At 56.0% G+C, this 24,988-nt stretch overlaps 1 protein-coding gene across 2 annotated transcripts in view; it reads left to right on the forward strand.

Annotated features, from left to right (window-relative positions):
- LMF1 (lipase maturation factor 1) overlaps positions 1–24,988 on the forward strand; it is a 52,315-nt gene that overhangs the window by 8,974 nt on the left and 18,353 nt on the right. Inside the window, exons 3-4 of one of the 2 annotated variants that reach the window (XM_068968244.1) lie at positions 971–981; positions 17,909–18,057. In XM_068968244.1, coding sequence (XP_068824345.1) covers positions 971–981; positions 17,909–18,057 — 160 coding nt within the window. The remainder of the gene's footprint in view (positions 1–970; positions 982–17,908; positions 18,058–24,988) is intronic. The other variant, XM_068968245.1, reaches the window with a different exon arrangement.

Below are 24,988 nucleotides of genomic sequence, written 5' to 3' on the forward strand. Positions count from 1 at the left end.
GCAGCCAAGGCCAGTGCCTGGTCCTCTCACTTCCTGGGCAGTCGCTGAGCCGGGCAGTCGTGTCCTTTATCCTGGGGTCTGCGTGCTGGCATTGTGTTGACTGGAGGAGAGGATTCGTGGTGTGAGGAGTGTCCTGGGTCCACTCATGTTACATCGTGGGGCTCCCTCCCGTGACCTGGGGTTCACACACGTGTGTCCTCCTCAGGGCACAGGGAACTCCCTCAGGGAAGGCATGTGTGACACGTCCTCCCCTTAGGGCTGCTTTTCTGATAATCTGTGCTCAGCGGAACGGGGTGTCATTTGAAATGAATGATTCTGGGGTAGGACATTTTCATGGTGCTTGAAGGAAATCTTTGCATTGAAACCAAGCGCAGGTGATCTTTGAACGGGGATCAGAATTGCATGCGCCCCATCTACACAGGCTTCTCACCAAACCTCTAAGAAAAACCACTCCACTGCAGAAGCAACAGCCCAGCTGGCGCCAGGTTGTTCAGGGGTGAAGAGCGTTACATGTACTTTTCCAAACATACTTACTCATCCCCTGCTGTGGGCATAGCCCTGCAGTGCGACTGTGCGGTGGGGCCAGTAAGAAACTCCTGTCAGTGACGGTTACCTGGGGACCTAAGGTGTGCCCCAGGTTCAGTAAACAAGTGCAGGTCTCCCCTCACCTCACCTGCACTCAGACGCCCAGGGCAGGTGCGCCTCAGCGAGCCCTCCACTCAGACACTTGAGTGCAGATTTTCCTCAGGTTCACCTCCACTGAGACCTCTGAAGGCCGCTCTCCCCCTAGCTTCCGCTCTGCTCTGCCACCTGAGGGCCCTTCTTCCTTGTGGCCCAGTAATGTGACCTCTGACCTCTGTAACCTGTGCCCGTTCTGTTTGGAGACAGTGCGTCAGTCTTTCTTTTGCAGGTAAAGCAATGCATTAATTAGAAGCTGTTTGGTGACAGCTCTTCTCCTCTTGTCTTTCAGGTACTCCTTTGGTAAGTGGCGGTCACATAATCTGGGTGTCGGCTGCGCACGCCGGCGGGTCTCGTCTCCCGCAGCTGCACTAGCTGCCTCGGGCCTGTGTCCTCACCCGTGGTCTCTGCCAGATGCCGCCTCGCACCTCCACCCATCATGCCTCCCATGCTGGCTGTGGGTACCCAGCGGGTGTCCAGGATGTCGGCACTGGTGTTCCTGCTAGTGACTGGAGGGCCACAGTGCCCTGCAGGCCGGCCCTCACTCCCCAGCATGCATGGAGACACCCCAGAAGGCGCAGGATTCCTGGGGCCCCACGGGCTTGGGTCTTCCTGGGTTTCTGCCGGGAGACTGCAGGTCCTGCCGTGCTCTGTGGGTAGCACCACCCCACGGGCCCCCGAGTTGGCAGGAATGCAGGGCTTGGGGAGTGTGGCCAGTCTGGACCCCAATCCTCTGAGCTTGGGAGCAGAAGCAGGGGCTCCCTGTGGCCCTGAGGCCTGCACTGGGTGGTGGGGGGCGTGGCGACCTCCCGCGCTGGGTGGTGGGGGCGATCTCCTGTGCTGGCCTCACCTCGGCATCCAGGACCACCCCCGTCATGCTCTCTGTCTGGCCTCTGTCGGATGTGTCTTCAGCTTCATTCCTCAAAGGTCACTCCCTCACCAGCAGAGCAGGGCCACCTGCGATGAGCAGGACAGGGGACCTGGAGCTTGTGGCCTCGAGCAGGGAATGCATATGGGCTCCCTGGACTGTCTCGCAGCCATTACTGGGACATAGTAGCACCCAGCATCTCTCTTCAGTTCTGTGTGGGTTCCCTTTGGGTTCTGTCCAGTGGGCTCCCAAGGGAAGAATGGCCGTGGGGCGGGGCCGGCGCTGGACAGAGGCCCTGGGTGAGGATGGAGGCGGGGGTGTCGGGGTGGAGACTTGGGTGGGGTCTCTGTGAGTGTGAGCGCTTCTTGAAGGCTGGCGTGGGCATATGGTCCTCTGAGGGAAGCCTGTCCTTGGTTCTGAGGATCCAGGAGGAGCTTGGTGGTGGGGGGGGAGCCGGAGGAGGAGCCATAGATTCTTCTGTGCACTCGGGCCAGTCCTGCTGACCCCAGGCCTGCACACGCATGTACAGGGGACACCAGGCTGTCCAGCCAGAGTGGACTGCCAGGGGCTGCCCGCACAGTTGAAACAACAGACGTGCTCTCCATGGGTGTCACACCCTTACCCACAGCAGGATGCCAAGCACAAGGGGATAAAGGACCAGGGCCGCAGGGGAAAAAACTACAATGTCTGGAATAAAAGCTCACGGGTAGGGCTGGATACAGGGGGTGGGGTCAGGAATAAATAGAGGAGGAGCCACCAGGCCAGGGACCTGGACTGAGGACCAGAGCCCAGCCTTTGGATGGGGGGAACAGGGAGCCCCTAAGGGCGTTTCACCTCAGAGGACAGGTGCAGGGGGCCAGGGGGCACTATTTGTGGAGGCGCATTCCAGGGGCAGGGGTGGCAGGAGGGGAACCAGCCATGCCCAGGACACAAAACCTGTGTTTCCTCCTCTCCTGCTCTAAAACACAGGACAGGGGCTTTCTTGGTGGGCCAGGGGTACAGAACCGCTTCCCAATGCATGGGACATGGGTTTGATTCCTGGTTGGAAAACTGAGATCCCACATGCCTTGGGGCAATGAAGCCCATGCAGCTGGAAGGACTGATGCTGAACCTGAAACTCCAATCCTTTGGCCACTTGATGTGGCTGACTCACTGGAAAAGGCCCTGATGCCAGAGAGACTGAAGGCAGGAGAAGGGGACGACAGAGGATGAGATGGCTGGATGGCATCACTGACTCAGTGGACATGAGTCTGAGCAAACTCCAAGGGATGGTGATGAACAGGGAGGCCTGGCATGCTGCAGTCCATGGGGTCACAGAGTCAGACACAACTGAGAGACTGAACCGAGCTGACTGCAGCTAGAGTCTGTATGCTGCACCAAAGGTCACAGCCAGATAAATAGAGAGATTTAAAAAATGAAGTACAGGAAGGTTTAAAGCAAAAGTAGCCACGTGTCTTGCAAGGAGGCGCCTGTGACAGGCAGGGTGGGGGCAGGACCCTCCTCCTCTGTGGAGCGACTCGGTGTGAACTGCAGGTAGGTTTGAGAAGTTAATGGTGGACATTGTATCCCTACTAAAGTGTACTTGCAGCCGGGGCACCAGTACTCAGCGCCCATCCAGGGGATCTACAAGGGCAGGACGGAGAAGCAGGGACAAGACTGAAGTTTACAGGGAGCAGGAAGTCAAGTGTAAACTAACTGGCGGTGCAGCAGCCGTGCTGAGACACTGGGCAGCCTGCGGTCCTCAGGGCGGCGGCGCAGGCCACAGCCCACAGAGGGGGCGCGTTTCTGGGTGATTATTTTTACCACAGTAGCTGCTGTTTCTCTACACACGGTGTTTGACACCATGAAAGATACTGGAGATGCACAGCCCACAGAAATGGGCCTGCTGCAGAGTGGACACACCTGAGGAAAACACTAACAACCCTGAAGATGTGGGCCTGAAAGACAGTCACAGCCTGAAAGTGGGAGTCATGTATCAGGCAGGAGTTTTTAGGACTTAGGCCCAGGAGGCAGCGTCTCTAGTAACCCTGAGAGAACTCCTCCAAGGGGGCCAAGGCAGTAGCCAGGTTATGTAGAAGTTTTGCAACAAAGAGCCGGTAGTATAGCTGAGAAGAGGAGAGAAGCTAAAGGCAAAGAGAAAAGGAAAGATATACCCATCTGAATGCAGAGTTCCAAAGACTAGCAAGAAAAGATAAGGAAGCCTTCCTTAGTGATCAATGCAAAGAAATAGACGAAAACAATAGAATAGGAAAGACTAGAGATCTCTTCAAGAAAATTAGAGATACCAAGGGAACATTTCATGCAAAGATGGATTCAATAAAGGACAGAAATGGTATGGACCTAACAGAAGCAGAAGATATTAAGAAGTGACATGAATACACAGAACTATACAAAAAAGACCTTAATGACCCAGATAACCACGATGGTGTGATCACTCACCTAGAGCCAGACATCCTGAAATGCAAAGTCAAGTGGGCCTTAGGAAGCATCACTACGAACAAAGCTAGTGGAGGTGATGGAATTCCAGTTGAGCTATTTCAAATCCTAAAAGATGATGTTGTGAAAGTGCTGCACTCAATATGCTAGCAAATTTGGAAAACTCAGCAGTGGCCACAGGACTGGAAAAGGTCAGTTTTCATTCCAATCCCAAAGAAGGGCAATGCCAAAGAATGTTCAAACTACTGCACAATTGCACTCATCTTACCTGCTAGCAAAGTAACGTTCAAAATTCTCCAACCCAGGCTTCAACAGTTTGTGAACCAAGAACTTTCAGACGTTCAAGCTGGATTTAGAAAAGACAGAGGAACCAGGCAGGGATCAAATTGCCAACATCTGTTGAATCAGAGAGAAAGCAAGAGAGTTCCAGAAAAACATCTATTTCTGCTTTATTGATTACACCAAAGCCTTTGACTGTGTGGATCACCACAAACAGTGGAAAATCCTTCAGGAGATGGGAATACCAGACCACCTTACCTGCCTCCTGAGAAATCTGTATGCAAGTCAAGAAGCAACAGTTAGAACTGGACATAAACAATGGACTGGTTCCAAGTAGGAAAAGAAGTACGTCAAAGCTGTATATTGTCACCTTGCTTATTTAACTTATATGCAGAGTACATCATGAGAAATGCTGGGCTGGATGAAGCACAAGCTGGAATCAAGATTGCCAATTGAAATATCAATAACCTCAGATACACAGATGACACCACCCTTACAGCAGAAAGTGAAGAGGAACTAAACAGCCTCTTGATGAAAGTGAAAGAGGAGAGTGAAAAAGTTGACTTAAAACTCAGCATTCAAAAAATGAAGATCAGGCCATCCAGTCCCATCACTTCATGGCAAATAGATGGGGAAACAGTGGCTGACTTTATTTTGGGGGGCTTCAAAATCACTGCAGATGGTGACTGCAGCCATAAAATTAAAGACACTTGCTCCTTGGAAGACAAGATGTGACCAACCTAGACAGCATATTAAAAAGCAGAGATATTACTTTGCTAACAAAGGTCCATCTAGTCAAAGGTATCGTTTGTCCAGTAGTCATGTATGGATGTGAGAACTGGACCATAAAGAAAACTGAGCGCCGAAGAATTGATGCTTTTGAACTGTGGTGTTGGAGAAGACTCTTGGAGAGTCCCTTGGACTGCAAGATCAAACCAGTCCATCCTAGAGGAGATCAGTCCTGAAGGACTGATGCTGAAGCTGAAACTCCAATACTTTGGGCACCTGATGCAAAGAACTGATTCCTTAGAAAAGACCCTGATGCTGGGAAAGATCGAAAGTGGGAGGAGAAGGGGACGACAGAGGATGAGATGGTTGGATGGCATCACCGACTCAATGGACATGAGTTTGAGTAAGCTCCAGGAGTTGGTGATGGACAGGAAGGCCTGGCGTGCTGCAGTCCATGGGGTCACAAAGAGTCAGACACAATTAAGCGACTGAACTGAACTGAGTCTGAATGTCAGAAGATTATTGTAAATTAAAGAAAACCAGATATGCCGAGTTCAGCGCTTCTCTGTGTGTGGGAAGACGCATGAGTCTGCACTCACTGAATCATTCCTTGATGGGCACCTCAGCTCTTGGCGCCAGTGTCCCGAGTTTCCACATCCTGAGTATCCTCGGGGCTCACCAGCTCATGTTGAAGGGGTGCAATCGGTGAGGACTGTGACAGCCTTTGTTTACTGATCTGGCAGGAAATACTCCATTTCTCAGTTTCTTCCTCTTGATCTGGAATGCGACCAATATTTGGGAGACATCACATGACCAAGCTCTGTCCCATGATACCGGAGGCCCGTCCTGAGTCAGGCGAAAGTTCCTGTTGCTACGCTGCTCCAGCTGCTAATTTCCAGATTAGGCCCTGCTGGTGATTAAAGATTCTCTGGGTCCTCCGTCTTATTACTTACCACTGTGATCCGGGAAATGCTTTCCCTTGTTGCTTCTTCCCGTGCCTGGGAATCACACTATCACAATTATTTTACATGAGTCCTAAATGTGATCTGGTTCCCCAAGCTGTTCAGCCGTCCTCAGTTTTGTTGGCGTCCAGGCTACACAGTGGGCGCCATGAGAGACGAGATCCAAGTAACGCCACCAGCACCACTGACGGAGTCACCGTGCAGCAGGGAGACACGGAGCACAAACAATTTGGAGACAAAACGATGATCCGTGTAACTAGTTAACATCCAGTCACGATAAACCATGAAGTCCACGGGAGAGCCAGCTGGAAAGCAAATTCTGGCAGGATCAAGAAGAGAAAGATAAAATTTTTCATCTTTGTTTACAAAGGCATATTTTATCAACTTGTAGTAGGTCACAGCATAAGAGAACAGGCTTTACTGTAGAACAAAGTTTTAAGCTGGTGTGTTTTCCACGACGGAGCCGATGGGGGTGAACCATGTGAGTTGTGCCATGTGTTGTGCACATGAGCTGAGAGCACAGCGGATCCTCCAGGCGGCATCTCAAGTGGTGAATCACAGTGTTTAAAATAAACACAAGTGGGCTGTGCGGGAGGCCATAGCGGGGCGGGCAAGGGTCTGGTGGGGAGCCTGGGCTGCGGACCGGCTGAGTTGGGTCACCTACCACTGGGTATCTGGTGCAGAGCAGCGCCCGCCCTCACTCCCACCTGTTAGGTCTGCCCCCAGGCTGGCCAGGCAGCCGCATGTTCATGTGGCCTGGATGCTTGACCCCCGTTCCGTCACAGTGGCACTTCCCGCCAGCCGTTGCAAATTAAAGGCTCCCTGTGACCCTTAGCTCTCTTAAATTCATGCTTTAAAAACAGCTTAATGAGGGCTTTACTGGCCCAATTGGAAGTTTGTATTAAAACCCGTCAGTGCTGGAGTGGAGCCTGCCTGCAGGAAGCGATTAGCCAGTCTCGAGTTCAGAGCTGCTGTGGCCACAGCAAGGCCACCAAAGCGTTTCCAGACCCTTGCCAGCCAGCTCAAGCTTTGCCTGGCCCTCACATCAAGCCCCATGTCCCAGAAAACAGTTTCTTGTGATTAAATTCCCAGGATCAGAGGCAATTGAGGACACCCTGCCATGAGCTCGCTCTTCCAGGGAGCCCTGCCTCCGCTGTCCCAGCCCTCCGACCTCCCAGAGATGTGGGTGCTGCTGGGCTGTGTGGTTCTGGCCTCATATCTGGTCGAGTCCTTGGAAAGGACTGAGAGCCTGGGTCAGGTGACTCGGGGCCGCCGTGGACCCAGAGGAGCTGGTGGTTCCCAGAGGGAGGCAGGAGGCGCCACTGTGTCCTCACCGTGCGTGGCCGGGAAGGGGCCCTCCTCGCTGGGGTCCCAGCACCGCCTGCCCATCTGGCCTGAGCCTCCTCAGGCTGCTCTGAGCCTTGCTCTCCTCTCTGTCCCCTCCTGGCCACGGGGAGCACAGTGCAGGAGACCCGCTGCCCAGGGGAGGGGCTGGGGTGGGAGAACCAAAGGCTCCACCCCATGTTCAGCACCTGCCTGACCTCCGTCCTCACCTGGAGCCCGCTCAGCTCTGTGCACAAGCGTGGACACAGCTTGTTGGCGTCCCCACATGACCGTGTCGAGTCCCACCTTTCTCTTTTCTCACTTGGCAGAATCTGGTGACTGTCACTTAGTGGAACCAAGAAGAAAATATATTTTGAAGACTTTTTTCTTGTTCACATAATTATTGAGGCTTTAGTTGTTCTGAATTTCTCCCATTACATCTCGTTACCCGTTTGTTTCTAAAACAGAAGCAGAATTCTAGAATATTGAAGAAACCCTGAATTTGAGGGCTTTTGTCTAGAATCTTCTAAATTGCCTCGTACTTTTATTCAGTCGCTTAGATGTTGGGCCAGTGTTTCCTTTTCAGTTCACAGTATAGCTGATGATGAGCATCGCAATGGGCAGAAGGTTCCTGGGTGCCAGCGCCCAGGCCGTGGAGGCAGGCTCATCGGCACCTGGTTCCTAGAGGCCTGTGGCTGGTCTTGCAGCCCCAGTATGCTTGCTGACCAGCCGCCCTCCCCCTGCCCCCAAGCCCAGCCCCACGCGACTCTCCTGAGATGACCAGAGCCTGTGTGGCCCCTCCGCCCTCCAGTAGCCATGTGGCTCCTTTCAAAGAACTGGTTTTATTTATCAGATTTTTAAAAATGTGTTCTGGCTCATTAAATTTTACTTTTTATAGGTCGCTTCCTCCTGGGAGGAAGGAATTTAGTATTTTCTAAGATCTTGAGTTGATTAACTCATTATTTGTCCATTCTTCTTACCTGAAATGAAAGCGTGGAGACAGGTGGTCACCCCCCTGTGACTGGTCCTGGGCCTCTGTGGGCTGAGACCCGGTGTCCCCGACAAGGGGCAGACACGCAGTTTCATAACCTTCAGGTGTTGCTGCCTCTTTAGCCCTGGTGCTGTTTAAAGAGGGTCAGAAACTCCAAACGCTTAAGGCTTTGTAGGTTATCTCTGGTTGGTCAGTTTCTGATTTCGTTACACTGCAACCAGAGAGTATGGCCTGAAGATCGTTCTTTTCATTATTTTTTAAGTTAGGTATGTGAGGGGATCAGAAATTCAAGATGTATTACACAACCTGTAATACAAACAGCTCACCGTGGTTTTCCTGCGCTCACCCCATCCTGTTCTCGGGGTGACTCCATCTCCCCAAGCAGTTCTGCCTTTTGGGTTTCTGTTGGGTTTATCCAGTATTGTTTCCGTCGGGTTTATCTGGTCGTGTTTGTCGGGTCATGTTTCCGTCGCGTTTATCTGGTCATGTTTCCGTCGGGTTTCCATCGGCTTTATCCGGTCGTGTTTTCTGTTGGGTTTACCCAAGTCGTGTTTCCGTCGGGTTTATCCGGTCGTGTTTCCCTCGGGTTTACCCGGTCATGTTTTTGTCGTGTTTCCGTCAGGTTTACCCGGTCATATTTCTGTTGGGTTTCCATCGGCTTTATCCGGTCGTGTTTTCTGTCAGGTTTACCCGGTCGTGTTTCCGTCGGGGGCTTCTGCTGCGTCGTCCCTGGGCGTCATCCATGCACTTCCCACTGCTCTTCTCCCACCTCCCTAACGCTCTTCCTCCATCTCAGGTCAGCCGTCACAAGTGTCATTAAGTTAGTATTTGGTCTTTACACTGCAACCATGTAAATATTGTTGAGTGCTAAGCTGATAGTGAAGTATAATAGTTTTCTCTAATAACTTTTTTTGCCCGGATCCACACAGCTTGTGGGGTCTCATTTCCCCAGCTGGGGATCGAAGTCGGGTGGTGAGAGCCCAGAACCCTAACCACTGGACGGCCAGGGCACTCCCTGGCTGGCTCTTCCTTTGCTTCTTCATCTCTGATCACGCTTCACTCAGCAGCTCTTCCACACTGGCCAGCGCAGCAGCTCGGCCCCTCCCGACACTGTTTATTTCTCACTGTTGTGACACAGGAGAGCCTGTCAGCGCCCCTCAGCCCACAGAGGAGTCTGCTTGCACACTGTCACCATTTGGAGCATGGACTTCCAAGGCCTTGGATTGGGGTTGTGGGCAGCTGGACGCTCCGTCCGACCAGGCACCACTGATGACTCGCTGCCCTGTTCATCCCAGGGCCCTTGTGGTCTGGGGGCAGGAGCCTCACTGTGCTGGGGTGAGGCCAGAGGCGCAGCACGTCCCCACCGCCTCCTCCCGGGGGTGTCTTGGAGTGCACCCTCAGGGTCGTTTTTAAGAAGCCCTTTCTTTGATCAGATTTGCACAGAACAGCTAAAAGCAGCTGGCGAGATGGCCCTTGTCCTTGTTTCCTCAGCATTGATCGTCACCTGTCTGAGGCGAGGCCAACAGGCAGGCTTCATTCCCATCACCCCAGTGCTGCTGCCGTGCCAGGGACATGCCTGTGTCCTGAGCCTGGAAGGCTCTGAGGAGCGAGCGAAGGCTTTGGTCTCAGTGAGCCCACTGCGGCCCGCAGAGAAGGCCCTGGTCTCTGAGCCCCCTGCGGCCCGAGTCCGGAGTATGTCCCTGGGGCATCTGGTTCCTCCTGTTGTTGGGCACGGGAGGAACACAGTGTCAGCAAGCCTGCTCTCGGCCAGCACAGGGAGAGGCGTTGTTGGGTCGGCCTGGGTTGGCAGTTGTGCACCAGTTCCTTTTGATGTTTTGAAAGCGATTTTAAGTGAGGAGGCTGTGCTTTGCTGCTGTCACAATGGCAGCTCTTGTCTGGGTGGACCCGCTGAACGCAGACTGGCGCCAGCACAGTGTCCTCCCGTGAGCGGCTCCCAGCCTGTCCAGCAGGCCTGGTGGCCACGTCCTCCACTTACCGGGGAGGGGCCACCTCCTTAACCCAGGATTCTGCACTCATCATGGGATGCTGGCTTGTCTCCAGTTCATGTCCAGTTGATATGGTTTTCCATTTGGCTTCAGCCTCAACGCCTGTCTTTTGAGCATTCAGAAGATAGACCGGATTCAGGGGTGAAACCTGCGTGGTGTCCATGGACCCAGGTGGGCCTCAGCAGGGACTGCTCTCCCCCTCTGGCCTGTACCCCCACTACCTCTGACGTAGGTCTTTGGTGGGTGCCAAAACTCTTCCCACAGCGCGTCAGCCTGGTTCCCGCTGGAGCGCGTCTCAGCTCCGAGCCTGCAGGGGGCGTGGAGCTCAGGTCCTCTGAGTGGTCACAGGCAGCAGCGGACAGCCCCCTAGACAGGAGCCTCAGTGGGGCTCCGGGCACCTGGCTCAGAAGCCGGGCTGGTGGTGTGCTTGTGCGTCATGTCGAGAGCCCCGAGTCCTCGTGTCCTGAGTGTCTGTGGAGCAGCTGCGCTTGCTGTGAGGTGTCCGGAGCTCAGGGGCTGCCTCGAGCTCTGCACAAAGGCCGGGTCTTGGGCTGGACCCAGGTGGAGCACTGGGTGGAACCCCTGCAGCCAGAGCCCCTGAGCAGCAGCCCAGTCGGCAGTGGGATGGGCCACAGCCCCAGCCACGCATTGTTGGGGGGCGGCTGAGGCAAAGCCCCCAAGTCCACCCTCCAGGCAGCTTGTCCTGATGAAAAGTGTCAACACGGCCTCAAAGAGATCTGATGTGGCTTCCCAGTCTGTTCAGAGTCCCTGGAGCCTTCCGCCCAGCCCCTCCATGGACATCTTACTGAGCCAGCCCTGGACACTGCAGCTGGACTGGAGACTAAATTGGGCTTGTCTGCTGTTTTCTCAGGACTGGGCAGGCTGGTGGCCGCCCCTTTGGAGCACGTTGTGCACCTCCGGTGACCTGCCCCCCAGCTCCTGCAGCAGGACCAGAAGGTGGGGGAGGGTGCCCCACTTTGAGGGAGTCAGAGGCTCAGGTGGGGAGCTGGTTACATACACGCACTTCTGCTCTCGTTACTCCATGATAAGGTTCACTCAGCACAGTGCTGTTCAGCATGCAAGGCCATGTTTTTGCCATGTTAAGCAGTGTGTCCTCTATTCCATCTTGCCTCTAGAAGCTGTTTTGAAATCCATGACCAAGGAGTTAACCAGATTTACCTCTGGGTGAGCAGGTCGCTTCCTGCTTCTTCCTGGTTCTGAGTTATCTTCGCTAAATGTTTTTGCTTTCTGTTAAGGATGAATATGTTAGTTTTAGTAAGTTAGCTTTAATAAGTGAAATCAAAGGTGAGTGGACGTGAGCTGGGCCAGGGTTATCCACAGGAGCTTCTAAAAGCCCTGTTGGTGGTTGTCCAGGCTGAAGGAATGTCTCCACCTCACAGGAGGAGCTTCATGCCCTGGAGCGAGTCTCAGAGTCTCAGCAAGGAGGCGAAGGTGGAGCGCAGGCAAGGTTCAGGCCCCACCGGGGTTTGGGGCAGGGCCCAGCATCCTGGGATTTAGGAGGGTGCAGGTCTTTGGGGCTGGAAGGTAGCAGGGTGTCCACCCACCAAGTAGGACCCGTCTTTGGCCAGTCCCAAGGTTGGCCTGCTCCTGGGACCGCTGCCTGGCAGGAGGTGCTGCCCAGGGATGCCTGGATCCCACAGATGGGCCATCCTCCCTGGGGACAGCCCTTACAAGAGAGCCCTCTGGGGTGGAGTCGAGCAGGCAGGATGGGGCTGGGACAATCTCAAGGTCAGAGCTTCCAGACACCCGGCAATGGGCGCAGAGAGCTCCTCACCTGGCTGCCTCCTCCTCCGTGCCCGAGGCCGGGGCTGGGGGCAGGGATCACAGGGACCCCGCCAGGCACTTGGCGCTGCGTCGGCACCTGGTAAACTCAGTGCTCTTTTGCCTATGCCGTCTGTCGGAGAAGGCAGAGGCACCCCACTCCAGTACTCTTGCCTGGAAAATCCTATGGATGGAGGAGCCTGGTAGGCTGCAGTCCATGGGGTCGCTAAAAGTCGGATATGATAGAGCAACTTGACTTTCACTTTTCACTTTCACGCATTGGAGAAGGAAATGGCAACCCACTCCAGTGTTCTTGCCTGGCCCAGGGACGGGGGAGCCTGGTGGGCTGCTGTCTATGGGGTCACACAAAGTCGGACATGACTGAAGTGACTTAGCAGCAGCAGCATGCTGTCTGTGCTGTGTCTCGGGTCCGTCCTTTTTGATGGTGAGGAATCTCCTTTCATCTAAGGAAGAGCTGTTTGAGCTCCTTCAAGAGCAGCAGCGGGACCCAGGAATGGAAGCACAGAAACTGGGCCCCGACCTGCAGGCAGCCCTCCAGCTGCAGGCCTCCCGTACCCTCCGTGGCTGGGCCCCTCCTTCCTGTGCTCCAAGTGTGTGTATGTGGCTTTGTCCGGAGGCTTGTGTGGTGGTCTATTATTGATACATCCATGCATCTCAGGCCTTAACTTGGTGAAAAGCACCGTCCAGAATGGAGGGAGTGGGTCTCTCCGTGGTCCATTACACAAGACAGTGAGGTAAGGGTCGTGCATTCCCTCCCACTCCCACCACTCTGCCACTCGGTTCAGGACCCGCAATTGGGACAGCCAGCACCATGAACGTTTGGCTCCTCTTCAGTAACTGGAAAGCTCACTTCCTCTTGTTCCCTTCTGAGAGTGCCAGGATCAGCCTTGCTGTCACAGAGCCCGTGGCGGCCTGCACTGGAAAATATCGGGGTGTGTGAGCGGCAGCAGTTGCTCTGGTTTGGGAGCCGGCGGCCCTGGGTGGTGCCCTCTGTCTCACCTGCACCCTGAACTGGAGCAGAGCCCCTGCTGTTCAGAGAACGCGGCGTGCCCCGGGCCCTGCCCTCCTTCCTGCGACCCCCCACACGGCTGTGCTCTGCGTGGGGGGCTGTGGCGTCGTACACTCAGGGCAGGCTCTGCTTACGCCTCACTCCCGCCTCTGGCGATGCCGGCACTGCCCGAGTGGAAACACAGTCAGAGGCGCCCGTCAGCCCACGTCCGCCTCCTCACGGAAGCCATCGCTCTGAAAAACATATCTCTTGCTTTGTTCTGGAAGAAGTTTTGTGTTTAGAGTTACACCTGAATGCTTTGTTCAGACTCAGCACCACAGCCCCAGGATGGTGACTTGCAGCTGTCCCGTGAAGCGGACACTGCAGATCCGCGCCGACCTCCTCCAGCAGCGTCTCAGGGCGTCGGCCCCGCGTGGCCAGCGGGCCTGGCCTGCCCAGGCTGGAAGCAGGTCAGAACTCGCCTCGTGTCCGGTGGCCCCAGTGTAGCACCACCCCCCTCTCGCGAGGAGTCTGCCACGGCTCTCTGAGACGAGCTCCAGCTAATTTCCATGCACAGGAAACAAAAGACAAAGAAACAGTAAGGCACCATGCCCTCCAGCCTGATATATGTTAAATGTTTGGAATATATTAATCCTGAGAAATCTCTGTTGCCAAGTCTCATTTCCGGTGACAGGAAGCATTCCTGTGTTTACCCCAAGCCCGCAAAGCCAGCCAAGGTCATTACTATGGATCTTGTTTTGGGCTGGCTGGTGACACCTGCATGGACCAGAGCAGCAGGGGACACCTGGGGCTCTGAAGTCTGGTTGCCACAGCAACCGAGTATTAACCAGCACCATGACCAAGTGCAGCAAGAGGAGGGTCACCGCGCAGGTCACACAGGTCATTTCCTGTTCCCTGCAGCGCCCAAGGATGTCTGTGAAACACAGACTGGAAATTTGCTAAATGCTTCCTAACTGGGAGCATGCAATTTAAAATTATTTTATTTAAAGCGTGAAGCCTTTAACCAGTTCTTTCAAATTCACCATCCAATCTCTGGCTGAAATCTTCACAGATGTGAGAAGTGACCAGGAGGCTCCTGTCCCAGGAGACCTGCCCAGCTCACCCTGGCTCCAGAGGATTCCTGGGCAGATGGGGTCCTGGGGGTGGGGGGACAGTGGACTGGAGGCCAGGCCCAGCTTGGGGCAGTGGAGGGAGGAGTGAGCAGGAGCAGCTGCACGTCTGGGCAGGCAGTGTTAATACCTCTGGGGCCTGACAGTGGCCCAGGCTCCCCGAGGACAGGGCATCTTTGCCGGCAGTTCCAATAGCTGGAGGGGTCAGCGGACCTAGGCAAGGCCCCACACAACACGGGGCCTCTGGGAGGGATGTGAGGTAGATGTGAGGGGCTCCTGCCCTCACTGGACAGGCTCGCGGCCGCCTGGTGCCCCATCCAGGCGGGAACAGACAGACACACGTGTCCCCTTGACATGCGACGGCTGGCAGCTATATGTAAACACCAGCGGGAGACTTTCCCTCCGGTTCTGTGTGGCCTCCCTTGTGCTTTTCACCTGGTCTCATTTTGTATTTTGTCTCAACCGAGAAGGGAGGCGTGTTAGTCGCGTGTTGGGCAGGGAGTGCTGAATGGATGGCGGTGTTGGCAGGGGTCCCATCTAGGTGAAGGGTGGGTGGACGCTCAGTGTCCAGCCGGCCACCGTGCCACCCACCCCCCTGGCCAGACACTGCACAGCGAAGCTGTCCTTCACTCCGGAACTGTGCTCCTCAGGGGGGCCTGCCTGCTCCAGCCCCTCCGTCTCCCGGCTGACCTGCGACCCCAGCCCCCTCCCTCCATCCCCTCGAAGGAGGTGTGGCCTCAGGACAGAGGAGCGTCCCCAGGACGTGTCCCAGGTGTGAAACGGCCCTTCCTTGGCATCAGCGGCAGCGGACGGCTGCTCTACCTGGAGACCTGCAGCCCCGCGCCCCAGGGAGGTGCCTTCGCCGTCTCCTGCTCCTGACCGTGAGGCTAATGGGCTTCCTGCTCACCCCACGGAGGGCACTGTCATCTGTGAAGGATCCTCACCTGCTGCACTTAACTCCTCTCCTAAGTAACTGTCACAGTTCCGAGGTGGCTGTGAGGCTTCAGCTGCTCTCGGAGCCCTGGGGCAGCCGTGGCCGCTGAAACCTGCTTTAGGTCACCTTTCTTCCCTGTGTGTGCTGCCAATAACCCTGGGTGACTGACCGCAGCACCTGGGAGCCCCCTCTGAGCCCCCGATGGTCAGCAAGCATCTCTCACAGGAGCAGCCTGGTCCCACCCACGTCTGTCCTCCAGCGCGATGCCCACTCCGTGGTGGCCGTGTGCTCTGCGATGCAGGCCACGCGGGGGCAGAGTTTCTGACCCTTGGTCATCAACATAAGAGCGTCTCCACTCTTCACAGGCCTGGAGGACAGGGCTGAACACTGGCACTGTATCCAGGAGCAGCTCTTCGGGGAGCACGTGCGCCAGGTGTGGGGAGTGAGCTCGGCCGAGAGGCTGAGGGCCACATTCAGCCCACCGTGGGCCTCCCTTGGCCACAGGCAGCCCCGGCAGGCATGGGCCAGGAGAGGGGCACTCAGAGCTGCGGTCTGCCCACCCACAGCCAATCTTGCCCCCAGGTGCCCACAGCTTGCAGGGCAGGGAGTGTGTCTGCACTCAGAGCTGGAGACCACTGTCAGCGGCTGGCCTGAGCCCCGGTCAGGACGGGGCGGGATGACACCATGTGTCCCTGTTGGGCTGTACCTTGAGACGGTGGGTAAGCGGCTCCTTGGGAAAGGGGGACCACGGAGCTGCCCACATTCTGCTCTCCCACGTGCAGGGTAGGGTGCCAACCCTCAAGCTCGCAAGGACACCTCCCACACATGCTGGGCCAGCCTGGGCCGCGTCCGGGAAGCCAGCCCAGAGCCACAGCGGTAGGAGTGTGAGCTGCGGGTGGTGTGGTCAGGTAGGTTCCTGGCCGCTTGCTCACCGCAACCCCAAAGCCCCTGGCGGGAGGTCCCCTGCTGCAGGCGGAAACTTCCAGCCCCGCAACAGGCCTGCGCTCGGCGAGGGGCGAGGGTGCGCATCTGGAGGAGGGCTGTCCCGGGCTGCGGAGAACAATGGGGCTCCTTGTGCGCGCCGCAGCTGCTGACCCGGCAGAGGAAGCAGAGCAGGTGGGTGCCGGCGAGCACTGACGGCAGCAGGCCTCGGCCTGGAGGGCGAGACGGGGTCCCCACGCCCCGCAGGGCGAGGCAGGTTCCGGGAGCGGGGAGCAGGCGGGAGGGCAGGTGACACGTGCGTCCCTGGGGGGCAGCAGGCCCGTCACCTGCTTCCCGGCACTTAGCAGCTCTCTGGGCGCCGCCGTTCGCACGTCGCTTTGATGGGTGTCACTCAAGCAGCACATTAAAATTCTGTGTGTCGCGTTTGTGCAAAGCGAGGTGACAGGGAAGGCAGGCCGGGCTCTGGGGACCCCCTCCGCCCACCCACGTGGGCTCTGCGAGCTGTGGAGGGCCTCCAGGGAGGCGGGAGGCGAGCCCCTCACAGGTGGGCATGCACTCCTCTGGCCTTGCCCTCTCCGGGGTCTGCCTGCTTGCGGGGCCGAGCAGAGGCAGGTGGGGCCGAGCGGCCTGTGAGGGCCCTTCTCAGAGTGAAATCCACCCAGAGCCACGTTACTGCCGCTCCACGTTCTGCTGCCGTAAACCGCAGGTTATAAAATGCCCCCGTGGCACTGGAAAGCAGTCCAGATTTAATGATCACAACCTCTCAGGACAACACCTGAGAGGCTGTCGAGAAAGGGAGAGTCCGCTTCTTCCTGTTGAGACAGGGAAGGGGTTTGAAGCGTGTTGAGAAGCACAGGTCATCCGTGTCCACGAGGAGGACAAGACCTGGACGTGAAGTGGGTGTCTCCAGTGTGCAGACCCTCAAGGTTCTACACGAGGAAGGCCCTTCCTGCTGCAGCACCCGGGGGGAGGGGTAGCGGGTCCCTCTCCCCTTGGCCAGTCACCCTGGGCTCCGCTTTCCTCTCCTGATCACAGAGCCCCCTTGGGGCTCCGGGGCCAACCTTGCTCAGCTTCCTCCTAAGAGCATGCCTCCCCGGCACCATCCAGGCTGCTTCTGCTTCTGGAATCACCTCCAGATGGCGTGGGGCGCACGCTGCTGTCCCCAGAGCTTGCAGCCCAGAAGGCCTGGCTGAGGCGGGTGGGGCCGCCCCCCAACGCCCGCACCGCCTCTTCCAGGTGCCGCTTTGCAGCAAACTCGCCCACTTCATTCCAAGAGGAGAACTGAGTTTCAGAAATCCACAAAGCGAATGAGAGTCAATGGGATTTCTGCCTCCATATTTTACTAGGAAAAATTTCAAGCTGCCAAGTTTCAAACAGTTGTGCAGGGAAAACCCACAAACCCACCAGCTCCACCTGCCCTGGCTGGTGCTTTACTCATTGGCATCACAGTATCTGTGTGTTTCTCCTCTGAACACTCAGTGCATCTCAGAGGGAGCAGCGCAGATGCCCAGCCCTGAAGGCTGGGGTTCAGAATTCATTCAGGTTTGTCTGGGTTTTGAGAAAGATGTTCACAGACACTGAGCACTCAGGCGTGCTGCCCACACCCGCGTCCCTCACACGGGCTCCCGGTGGGAAGAGCGACCATGCCCTGACCCGGTTGGACCGGGCTGAGCCACGCAGGGCCTGGACCTGCATCCCCCACCCCCAGCCGGCTCCCCGCTCCCCGGGGCAGCCTGGATCGCGGTCTGCTCTGCGCTCAGCACCTCACAGGGCCGTCCCGACTGGGCTCTGCTATGGGTGCTCCAGGAAGCTGCTGCTCACGCGCGCTCTGTTCCTCAGGATGGGAGTCCCAGCTCCTGGAGACAGGCTTCCTGGGGATCTTCCTGTGCCCTCTCTGGACGCTGTCTGCGCTGCCCAGGGGCACCCCCACGTCCCGGGTCGTCGTGTGGGGCTTCCGGTGGCTGATTTTCAGAATCATGCTTGGAGCGGTGAGTACAACCTTCACCCGTTAACGTCCGGAGGGGGACGTGCCCTCCTGCCACTTCCCTGAGGTCCACGGGCCTGTTTCTGAGCCTGTGACTCCCCTGAGGCCCAGGGGACAAACGACACTCAGGGAGGCCCCCGTCACCCCTGCCTCCAGCCCTCCTAGGGTGTGTGAAGTGTCCGACCCCACCCCAAGGAGGCCTCCCGTCTCTCCTCCCGACCTGCCCATGTGGCCGGTGTAGCTCCTGAAGGCCGCATGCTCAGCGTCCCCCTTCCTGCCGCACGCTCCTCGTGGCCCTCGGACCAGGCCCCTGCCCGCCACGCGGCCGGCAGAAGAGCACGTCTCGGTTTTAGCTACACCTGCGAGCTTCCAGAAGCTTAAACTAGGAGTGAGGGGACTCACCAGGCAGAGGCCGCGTGGCTCTGTGGTTGGTGCCTCCCACCTCTGCCCTGTTGTTCTGCTAGAGTCACGCCGTCCAGACGGGCTGGCATCTGCCTGCTCTAAGCTGTTCCTCGTGGGCAACCACGTGCCTGCAGGGAGTTGGGCCCGTGTGGCGGGCACGTCCCTGCCCCCTGGCCCTGCCGGCCCCCTCAGAGCCGCAGTTCTCCAGGCGTCAGCAGCTGCTGTGACTCGGCAGGACTCCGTGCCCCTCCTCACCCGTGTTCCATTTACTCGAGGGCGTCTTACACAAGAGGGGCCGCGTCCCTGCAGCACAGTGTCCTCCACGCCCTCCGTGTCCGACGTCCTCGTTCCTGCCGGCTGCAGCCAGTGCTGGTCCTCCAGCAAGACGGCATGCCCCCGGACGAGGCACCACGCTCTCAGCTCCACACCGTCCCAGCCCCGACACCAGAGGGCTGGCGCGGGCTCCTGACCCAATCAGGTAGGAGCAGCTGCGGCACTGGGAAGCCCGCGTCGGGTGGCTGTGTGTCCAGGCCCCAGGGTGAGTGCGGTGCTTCTCATCCACGCGCACCTGGAGAGCGGATGTGGCCCGCGGGTCCCTCTGATGGAACGAGACCAGGGGCCATCCTGACAGCGCACAGGCGTTCTCAGCTTCAAGTCTGTCGTAGCAGTCCCTTGCCCACCTAGGACTTGACTCTGGCTTCTCTCTCAGCTGGCTTTAAAAAGCATGAGAACGTACGCAGTATTTCAGAGGCCTGTGTCAGGATCTCCTATGATGGCAGCCTCGTGTGTGGCACTGAAGCCAAGGGCTGGGGTGGAGCCCAGCCAGGCGGGTGCAGAGCCAAGGGTGGCAGAGCCGTCAGGCCGCTGAGCACAGCTCGCTGCTGAGCAAACTCCCACGACGCCTCGGAGGCGGTGAATCATTAGCATGTTGTAAAGCACCTTTGATGGAGTTTTGATTGACAGCGAGCACCAGCTGGATAAAAGATTATCAGGTGCACTAAAAGTTTTAATTAGTTGACTCTATCTGTACACTGGATATTATTCGCCGTCCTTTGTAGGAAAGCAGAGCGACAGGGCTGGCTTAATGCAAAGGAGGGGCAGCAGCAGGGGTCTGTCCGTGGGAGCTGGGCAGACCCGGTACCTTACACCCCGGGACCAGCCCGGCAGGTCGTGCCGGACAATCCTGGTCTCTGCCAGCATCTCGAGGATCCACGTCACACCGTGCGGTACAGCCTGAGGAGCCGTCAGCCAGGGCGTCCGTGGGAGGCTGCTGAGAGCCGGGTGGGGCTGAAGCAGCAGGCACACGTGTGCAGGCCTCCGTGCCATCTTTACAGCTCTCCTGAAGTCTAAAGTTTTCTTCAGATACAGCGTTAAAGAGAAGTAGCGTGAGTGGCTTTGTGCGCAGGCAGTGGGCACTGGGATGGCCCAGGGGTGGGTGTGCAGCACTGACGCGAGGGCCAGCGTGGCTGAGCTGCTGGAGGAGCCGAGTCAGGAAACACACAGAGAGCGCCTCCACCGAAAACCCCAGAGCACTCCACTGAGGAGCTCGGTCAAATAGTTAAGGAAGAATCGATATAAACCCACCCACGCTCGTTCAGAGAACACGAAAGGGAACCCTTTCCAGCACACTCCTGAGGCCGGTGGACAATGGTATTTCAGACGGAGGTTCCAGAGCAGTGTTCCTCAAGGGCACAACAGAAACTCTCAAGGAACAGTCAGCAGGTGATCCAGAGTACACGGAGGGGTCAGGTCCACACGTGGTTCCCAGGATGCAAGGCTGGTGGGACATGAATTCAGTTCAGTTCAGTCGCTCAGTCGTGTCTGACTCTTTGCGACCCCATGGACTGCAGCACGCCAGGCCTCCCTGTCCATCACCAACTCCCAGAGTTTACTCAAACTCATGTCTACCGAGTCGGTGATGCCATCCAACCATCTCATCCTCTGTCATCCCCTTCTCCTGCCTTCAGTCTTGCCCAGCATCAGGGTCTTTTCAAATGAGTTAGTTTTTCACATCAGGTGGCCAGAGTATTGGAGTTTCAGCTTTAGCGTCACTCCTTCCAATGAATATTCAGGACTGATTTCCTTTAGGATGGACTGGTTGGATCTCCTTGCAGTCCAAGGTAATTCACCACATTGCCAGACGTAAGGAAGAAAGAGATCAGATGACATATTTGTCTCGTACGATGTAGAAAATGTATTAGACAGTGTTAAACACTTATTCACAATTAACAAAAAAGTTCTTAGCAAACTGGAAATAGAAGGAAATGTCTTCAACCTGATAAAAGATAACATACAAACTGCCTGCAGCTGACATCAGACTAAATGGTGAAAGACTGAATGTTTTTTCCTATAAGCTTGGGAACAGGGCAGTGCTGGCCACACTCCTCATGGCTGCTCAGCAGTGCATTGAAGATCTTAGCTTGTCTTTAAAGAAAGAAAAAGCAATGAAAGCCCTGAGGACTGGAAGGAGGAAGTGAAATCATCTGTGTTCATCCCACACATGGACGATCACACGGGCTGCAGAATTAGGGAGTGAAGCTGACCCACTTGCAGGATGTGGCCAGTGTTTCCACCTGCTAGCAACAACTGTCAGAAAACAAAGTTACAGATATACCCTAACAACCATACAATACTTAGGAAGTACTCACAGAAGTGTGACACTTGGGCTCTGAAAACCCCCAGACGGTGCTTGGAGGAGCCCTGGACAAGGAGGTCTTCCTTGTTCATGCCCAGCAGTCAGTTGGCCCCATACTGGTCGATAGATTTCATTCACCCCCAACATAATCCTAGAAGAGTGTTTTGTTTTGTTTTTTTCCAAAATTGGTGAACTGATTGTTTGGTGAGCACGGAAATGCCCAGGACCGAGTCTTGACTGGGAGTAAAGCAGTCAGCTTCATGCTGCTTATGGGTCCCAGACGCTCCAGGGACCGTGGCCCTCGAGGTGCCAGGGAGGCGCCGGCGAGGCTGCAGCGACGGGCAGGTCAGCGCGTGCAGACGGCGCCACACTGACATCAGCGTCAGGTCACTTTTGGACAAGGCAGCGAGTCAGGTCGGCTACGACAGACAGGAGCTTCCACAAGAGGTGCTGGGTGTCCACTGGGTGCACAAACCCCCGCCCCCACCACACCTCCCACGACAGGCGGTTTGAGGTGGACAAACACATAAAACCAAGACACCCCTCGCAGATAACGTAGAACATCTGCAGTCCCAGGAGAGGCAGAGGCTGCTCAAAGCACAGAAACCACTAACCGTTAAAGAAAAGACATGGATTAACTGGACAATTAAAATCCTGAGCTCTTCAAAAGACACCACTGAGAAACGGCAAGCCACAGGCTGGGGGCTCACTCACCACAGTGGGCAGAGCCTCCGCGTGCGGCCCGGGAAGGATGCGGCCTCCACTGACGACGGGCCACTCAGGAGAGGCAGAGGTCTGGGCAGGCGTGAGCACAGGCGGGTGTGCACATGCCGTCCCTGCGCTGGGCACCCATCAGCCCCACAGAGAGCAGAACCCCGCACACTCCAGGGCTGGGCTTTCCTGGGCGGAGCAGCAGGTGACACCACGTCCTTCAAGCCCTGGAAAGACCGACCGGCAGCCCCGCCAGGTGCCACCACTTTCCGCCTGTCTCCCGCACAGACTGCAGGCCTGGCCTGTGCGTTGCGGGTTCTCATCTTGTTTTTCGTTTCCGTGGACATGGAGGTGACATGACGGCCCCAAACTGTCCCCACGGCAGCTGGGGGGCAGGGGTGTCACCACAGGTTGGGGCTGCGGGCCCTCTTCCTGTAGGAGCCTGCCTTGGGGTGGGGGCTGCCTTGCAGAGATGTCCAGGGCCCACGAGGACAGCAGCCTGAAGACGCAGTGTCGCCAGAACAAGGGCCGTAGGAACCTGTCTGCTGCTGGATGTCAGTGGGGGCGCCCTGCTGGTGGATGTTGGGCGAGGGCGGGGAGACCGTCCGGCTGCCGGGTGTGGGCGGGGGCCTGTCAGCCTGCGCGGCACTAACTAGGTTGTTAGGGTCACGGCACTAACTAGGTTGTTAGGGTGGCTGTTTTTTTCCTGCGTGTTCTCTCTACAGTTCTTCCATTCCCCAGGTACCACATTGTTTTTATTATTGCTTCACATTTTAAGAGTTAAGAACTTCGGACCCTAAATTCTCACTAAGCACTATCACTGCTAAGGTCAGCAGTTTTCACCGAGAGTTGCATCTTTGCTGTGGCCAGAGCAGGTTGTGGTTTTTTGCTGTTGTTGTTTTTTGTTTTTTTTTTTACCATGCCACACAGCTTACAGGATGTTAGTTCCCTGACCAAGGACTGAACCGGGGCCCAGAAGTGAAAGCACCGAGCCGTACCCGCTGGACAGGGAAGTCCCCGAGGCAGGCGGTTTTTACATGACGCAAATGGAGAGGTCGCAGCATGAAAGGAGACCGCGGAGAATCAGGGCAGGAGCACAAGCCTCCGGGCCCCCAGGGGCAGCACGAGGGTGCGCTTTTCTGTCTGTACCGGGCAACCCGCGTGCCTGCAGGCTTCGGAGGGCAGCCTGGGCCTGGTTACTGCCGCCCACAGCTCCAGCCTCACACCTGCACAACACCCTGGGATCCCCAGCTCTTTGTGTGCAGACCACACCTGTCTGGTTAACACACAAAAGCTGCGTCTAAACTGGAGAAAGAGACGCCCCCAGGACCGGCTGTTCTGAGGCCAGGACGCAGCAGGGCCAGCCGTGATTGAAGGCCCATGAGAAAACACTTTCTTCAGATAAAGGCAGTTTTGTCTGAGACTCAGCCATAAAGTCACCTGGACTATTATGAAAGTTTTGGGCCAGTAAATTTGACAACACAGATGAAATGGACAAATTCCTTGACAAATGTAGCTCACCCAAACTGAGACAGAAGGAAAGAGGAAATCGAAAGGGCTTCCTATCTGGTAAATAAATTGGATTTGTAACAAAATGTAAAAAACCATTCCAGAAAGAATGTGTAGGCACAGATGGCTTCAGCAGTGACATCAAACATCTAAAGAGGAAGTAAGGGCAGTGCTACACACACCCTGGAGAACAGCGGAGGTGGGGCCGCTCCCCAGGTCCTTTCACGTGACCAGCAGAACCCGAGGAGGCCAGCGCAGAAGGAAAACCAACCAGCATCCCTCATGAGCAGAGACACGGGGACTCCGAGCAAAACACCGGCAGATCGAGCCCGGCCACGAGAGAGGCGTGGCTTACCTCGGAAATGCACTTCACTACAGCAGCAGAATGAAGCTGAAGAGCTGTTTGTCCGTCTCAGCACAGGGCACACCGAGGAGCCCACGCAAGGTCATCTCAGGCGGGGCTCCCGTGCCGTGATGAGGGAGAGCATCCATGTGTGATTAGACAGGCCTGCTGCCTCTTTGTGGTGCTGCTCTCCAACACTGTGTTGAAATCCCAGTGCAATAAGACAGGAAAAAGAAATAAAGGCACAAAGATTCCAAAAAAGGAAGTGAAACATTCACAGATGTGATTATACAAAACCCAGGGAATCTTAAAAAGCCGCTACCAAAGTGAATACATTAATTTAGCAAGGTTGCAGGATACAGTCAATGTGAAAAATGAATGGTCCATCATAGAAGTCATTTGAAAATAAAATTCTGAAAATACTATGGGCCATTGCTTGAAAACTCCAATGCCTCATAATAAATCTGATTAAGGATATAGAAGACATGTGATAAAACTGCAAAACATTGCTGATATGAACATAAACGACCTACGTAAGCAAACAGGTGTCCCTCACGCACGGGGCAGAAGACTCAGTATTGTCAAGATGTCTTTTTCACCTGGATATATATATAAATTCAGAGTGATTTCTATTGACATTTCTAAAGACATGTCAATTCTAAAATTCACATAAAGAGAATCTTGAAAAAGAACGAAGTTGGAGGACTCACACTTCCTGATTCTTAAGGTTAATTTAAACTGAAGTATGAGGTTGATCTAAACTAGAAAAATAGATCTGTGGAGGAGAGGAGAGTCTGGAGAGAGACCCACCCCTGCTGTCAACTGACTTTGAGCCAAGTTACCAAGTCAGGTTAAGGGGAAAGGAAAGTCAATTTTGCAAACAGTGCCGAAATCACTGGGTGTCTGTGTAGAAGGAGAAAATGAGCTTTGAGTGCCATTTCAGCAAAGAGGAGCAGATGCTCAGTAGGAAGAACCTCCCCAGGAGTCAATCCCTGCAGTAAAATCTTATTAACGTAATAAAAGAGACACGGGGATGCAACACACCCCTCCCCCCAAGAACAAATCAAGTCGGCATCGGCAGCCACTTCCTTGCGGAGCCTGCGGTCTGTCACCCCAGCTCCTGGGAGGCATCCTGGGACCCTGAGGAGCACTGTCCAAGGACTCTGACCTCTGCCCAGCTGCACCCCCTCACAGCAGCCCCCCTCCCCGTCCCTGGTCTCTGACCAGCCACAGCAGGACCGTGGTGCCTGGACCTGCAATGGTGGGGGGCCCTGGACCATCCCCCAACCCGCTCCGAAGCTCTGGCAGGTCTGCCCCTGACAGAGGTCGTCTGGG

Source organism: Capricornis sumatraensis, chromosome 3, assembly GCF_032405125.1.
Source record: "Capricornis sumatraensis isolate serow.1 chromosome 3, serow.2, whole genome shotgun sequence".
Classification (NCBI taxonomy): Eukaryota; Metazoa; Chordata; class Mammalia; order Artiodactyla; family Bovidae; genus Capricornis; species Capricornis sumatraensis.